The sequence below is a fragment of the Salvelinus alpinus genome, chromosome 10 (genome assembly GCF_045679555.1).
Source record: "Salvelinus alpinus chromosome 10, SLU_Salpinus.1, whole genome shotgun sequence".
NCBI classification, from domain to species: domain Eukaryota; kingdom Metazoa; phylum Chordata; class Actinopteri; order Salmoniformes; family Salmonidae; genus Salvelinus; species Salvelinus alpinus.
Genome location: NC_092095.1, coordinates 69196355 through 69201354, shown reverse-complemented (window position 1 = coordinate 69201354; position 5000 = coordinate 69196355). Strand labels below are relative to the sequence as shown.

The 5000-nt window shown below is 45.8% G+C and overlaps 1 protein-coding gene across 3 annotated transcripts in view; it reads right to left on the bottom strand.

Moving 5' to 3' along the window:
* dmd (dystrophin) overlaps nucleotides 1-5000 on the bottom strand; it is a 290129-nt gene that overhangs the window by 64684 nt on the left and 220445 nt on the right. The window contains exons 1-3 of one of the 3 annotated variants that reach the window (XM_071330769.1): nucleotides 4678-4787; nucleotides 2344-2612; nucleotides 1073-1219 (exon numbers count right to left, since the gene is read on the bottom strand). The exons of 1 other annotated variant lie outside the window; for it this stretch is intronic. In XM_071330769.1, the coding sequence (XP_071186870.1) occupies nucleotides 1073-1219; nucleotides 2344-2418 (222 nt within the window). In that variant the 5' untranslated portion in view covers nucleotides 2419-2612; nucleotides 4678-4787. Of the gene's footprint in view, nucleotides 1-1072; nucleotides 1220-2343; nucleotides 2613-4677; nucleotides 4788-5000 lie in introns of those variants that run through there. One more of the 3 variants, XM_071330768.1, reaches the window with a different exon arrangement.

Sequence of the window (5000 nt, the reverse complement as noted above, 5' to 3'; positions counted from 1 at the left end):
AGGGAGGGAGGGATAGAGGGGTCTCAGGGAGGGAGGGAGGGATAGAGGAGTCTCAGGGAGGGAGGGAGGGATAGAGGAGTCTCACTGTCTCTGTTTTAGATTCAGGACAACCTGACCTCACTGTCTCTATGTTAGACTCAGGACAACCTGACCTCACTGTCTCTGTGTTAGACTCAGGACAACCTGACCTCCCTGTCTCTGTGTTAGACACAGGACAACCTGACCTCACTGTCTCTGTGTTAGACTCAGGACAACCTGACCTCCCTGTCTCTGTGTTAGACACAGGACAACCTGACCTCACTGTCTCTGTGTTAGACTCAGGACAACCTGACCTCACTGTCTCTGTGTTAGACACAGGACAACCTGACCTCACTGTCTCTGTGTTAGACTCAGGACAACCTGACCTCACTGTCTCTGTGTTAGACACAGGACAACCTGACCTCACTGTCTCTGTGTTAGACTCAGGACAACCTGACCTCACTGTCTCTGTGTTAGACTCAGGACAACCTGACCTCCCTGTCTCTGTGTTAGACACAGGACAACCTGACCTCACTGTCTCTGTGTTAGACTCAGGACAACCTGACCTCACTGTCTCTGTGTTAGACTCAGGACAACCTGACCTCCCTGTCTCTGTGTTAGACACAGGACAACCTGACCTCACTGTCTCTGTGTTAGACACAGGACAACCTGACCTCACTGTCTCTGTGTTAGACTCAGGACAACCTGACCTCACTGTCTCTGTGTTAGACTCAGGACAACCTGACCTCACTGTCTCTGTGTTAGACTCAGGACAACCTGACCTCACTGTCTCTGTGTTAGACTCAGGACAACCTGACCTCACTGTCTCTGTGTTAGACTCAGGACAACCTGACCTCACTGTCTCTGTGTTAGACTCAGGACAACCTGACCTCACTGTCTCTGTGTTAGACTCCGGACAACCTGACAACCTGATGATGGGACGGACGCTCCTGGAGGTCATTTTTAATGAGGTCACAAAGTACATTTATTCAATATCAAGCATGAAGCTTGGGAACTCAGTCAGGGTGTTTCATAGAGAAGTGTGTGTGTTTACCTGAAGCATCCTCCAGCGTGTGTTGAGGTCATCCAGTCTGTCCAGGTTGGGTCGTGAGAGGACGAGGTCCGGAGGCCCGAAGGTAGAGGCCAGGTTGTTGACGTGACTCACATCGTCTTTGATAGGAGCTATCTCTGCCTGGAACGCCTGCAGCGAACACACACACACACACACACACACACACACACACACACACACACACACACACACACACACACACACACACACACACACACACACACACACACACACACACACACACACACACACACACACACACACACACACACACACTCACATTGAAGATGGAGTGGCGGACCAATTACTGTACCTTCATACACTCCCTAGAGAACACACACTGTACCCCTTCTACACTTTCATCAGCTAGAGAGAGATGTGTACATTTGACCTCAGGAAGACTAGTGGTCACTAAGACATCAGCTGGAGAGAGATGTGTACATTTGACCTCAGGAAGACTAGTGGTCACTAAGACATCAGCTAGAGAGAGATGTGTACATTTGACCTCAGAAAGACTAGTGGTCACTAAGACATCAGCTGGAGAGAGATGTGTACATTTGACCTCAGGAAGACTAGTGGTCACTAAGACATCAGCTAGAGAGAGATGTGTACATTTGACCTCAGAAAGACTAGTGGTCACTAAGACATCAGCTGGAGAGAGATGTGTACATTTGACCTCAGGAAGACTAGTGGTCACTAAGACATCAGCTAGAGAGAGATGTGTACATTTGACCTCAGGAAGACTAGTGGTCACTAAGACATCAGCTGGAGAGAGATGTGTACATTTGACCTCAGGAAGACTAGTGGTCACTAAGACATCAGCTGGAGAGAGATGTGTACATTTGACCTCAGGAAGACTAGTGGATTTTGGCAATGAGGCCGTTTATCTACAGTACTTTGCCAGAGTCAGATGCGTCTCTGCGTGCGGTTTGAAGGCATTTACTAAGTACCACTAGCGCAATTTCTAACTAGCGTTAGCGCAATGACCGGATAGTCTATGGGTATCTGCTTGCATGCTAGCAGATACCCATAGACTTCCAGTCATTGTGCTAATGCTAATTAGCATTGGCTCGCAAAACTACCTCTAACTTCCTATTGAAGTAGATAAAGGGCCTCATTGCCAAAATCTCAAAGTATCCCTTTAATGCATCAGCTAATGGGGACCCAAATGAAAAATAAAGAATAATAAAATCTGTATCCAATCTCACCTTGAATCTCTCTATCTGTTAAGTTAGGGTGCATGTGTCTCTCACCTTGACCCTGTCGATGTGTTCAGGTAGTGAGTCTATGAGCAGGTCTCCTACAGGCTCCCAGGCCTCCTTCACCATCTCAGCCTGGCTCAGCCTCAGCTCCAGCTGGTCCTGGGCCTTCTGAAGCTCCAACAGCCTATCCAGAGCCAGCTCCAGCCTCCTCTGCCAATCAGCAGCCTCCTCGTTAAGCCCCTCCCACCCGGACGCCACATCCTCCGCCTCCTTTCGCAGGACACGCCCCACGTTCTGGGCACGCTCCTCTGGACTGATGTCTGACAGGACAGAAAGAAATTGTTTGATTCATTTTGTGTCCCCTCAGGGAATGACCAGGTTTGATAGAAATTAAGGAGTTATCGGATCGTATAATGACCTGACACAACAATCCTAATTTATACTAAGATCATAAACTACTTATAAAATTGAAATTCAAACTCTGGATTATTACTCCTTGAAAGTTATTTGGTTGCTTTATTTCCTTGATCAGCCCTAAATCCTTTCCAACCTCATCACATATAGGCTCAAACATGACTTAGACCATAGGGCTCATGGTTTTGCAAAAAATAATCCCACACCTGAGGAAAACACATTGGAGCCCATTGAATTGAATAAGCAGCAAGAGTTTAAGAGTTTCCCTCACTACGGGTTGCCAGGCAGTTGCTATGGTAAAGAGGTCACACGCAGCATGTTAGGGAACAAACGGGAGCCGGCTGTTCAGGAAGGAACACAAGTGAAACTGCAGGGCATGGTGTCTTCTCATTTCTACACCTTTTATTGAAAAATGCAGATCTTAGACCACCAAAATAGTAGTGGAATAGAACTCCTTGGCTTACTGTTCCTCTGTTTTATAAACAGAACCCCGTGAGCCAATTACAGAGCCTGAACTGGCTGTCAAGTCAGCTGATGTTATGAACTTAGTCATAATCAGATGATGGATGGTACAGTTCTGCACACTCAGGGAAACATGTCAGTCAACTGAGATACAGGGCTGTGAAAACGTATTTGCCTCATCTCTGATTTTCTCTATTTTTGCAAATTTTTGATATTGAATGTTATCAGCTCTTCAACCAAAACCTGATATTAGATAAAGGGAACCTGAGTCTACAAATAACAGAAAACACCCAATTCCCTTGTGTGAAAAAGTAATTGTCCTTTTACACTCAATAACTGGTTGTGTCACCTTTATCTGCAATGACTGGATACCACATGCTTCCTGTAGTTGTTGATCAGTCTCTCACGTCGCTGTGGAGGAATGTTGGCCCACTCTTACATGCAGAACTGCTGTAACTCAGCTACATTTGTGGGTTTTCCAGCATGAACAGCTCATTTCAAGTCCTGCCACAACATCTCAATTGGGATTAGGTCTGCACTTTGACGAGGCCTTTCCAAAACTTCAAATGTGTTGTTTTTTAGTGATTTTCATGTAGACTTGATTGTGTGTTTGGGATCATTCTCTTTCTGCATGACTCAGCTGTGCTTCAGCTTCAGCTCACAGACGGATGGCCTGACATTCTCCTGTAGAATTCTCTGATACAGAGCAGAATTCACGGTTCCTTCTATTAAGGCAAGTTGTCCAGGTCATGAGGCAGAAAAGCATCCCCATAGCGATGTAAGAGACTGATCAACAACTACAGGAAGTGTTTGGTTGGAGTCATTGCAGCTAAGTGTAACCGATGTGAAATGGCTATCTAGTTAGCGGTGGTGCGCGCTAATAGCGTTTCAATCGGTGACGTCACTCGCTTTGAGACCTTGAAGTAGTGGTTCCCCGTGCTCTGCAAGGGCCGCGGCTTTTGTGGAGCGATGGGTAACGATGCTTCGTGGGTGACTGTTGTTGATGTGTGCAGAGGGTCCCTGGTTCGCGCCCGGGTCGGGGCGAGGGGACGGACTAAAGTTATACTGTTACATAAAGGTGGCACAACCAGTTATTGAGTGTAAAGGGGCAATTACTTTTTCACACAGGGGGCAGTAGGTGTTGCATAAAATTGTTTATGAAAGAAATTAATGAATTCTTGTGTTATTTGTTCACTCAGGTTCCCTTTATCTAATATTAGGTTTTGGTTGAAGATCTGATAACATTCAATATCAAAAATATGCAAAAGTAGGGAAAATTAGAAAGGGGTAAATAGGTTTTCTCGGCACTGTATCTTGTCAGTTACATGAGCATTAATGCGCATGTGTATTATAAGTAGGTAAAAATGAGTGTTGGTGTCCGTGAGCATGATGAGTGTATCTGGTTGTGTTTATCAGTGTGTGATGAGTAACCTTGCTTTAGACTGGCGTTAAGTCCATGAATTAATACCTAGGCTTTAGTTCAGCGGGCTAACAGTGTGTCCCACTCACCTCTCTGAAGAAGCTGTGGCTCCCTCTCAGCAGGCAGCTCAGAGAGGAAGATCTGAACCTGGTCCAGAGCCCCGTTAACCACCGGGCCCTTGGCCCTCACATCTCTCCTGAAGCTCTGTAACACACAAAATCAAATGTTATCTATCACATGTTTCGTAAAGAACAGTAGACTAACAGTGAAAAGTCTTACTTACGGGTCCTTTTCCAACAATGCAGAGTTAAAGATTAAGATACAAAATGGAAATAGTGACGAGGAATAAATACACAGGAAATGACGAATAACAATAACATGCTGTATGTGTCTGTGTCCATGTTACAGTATG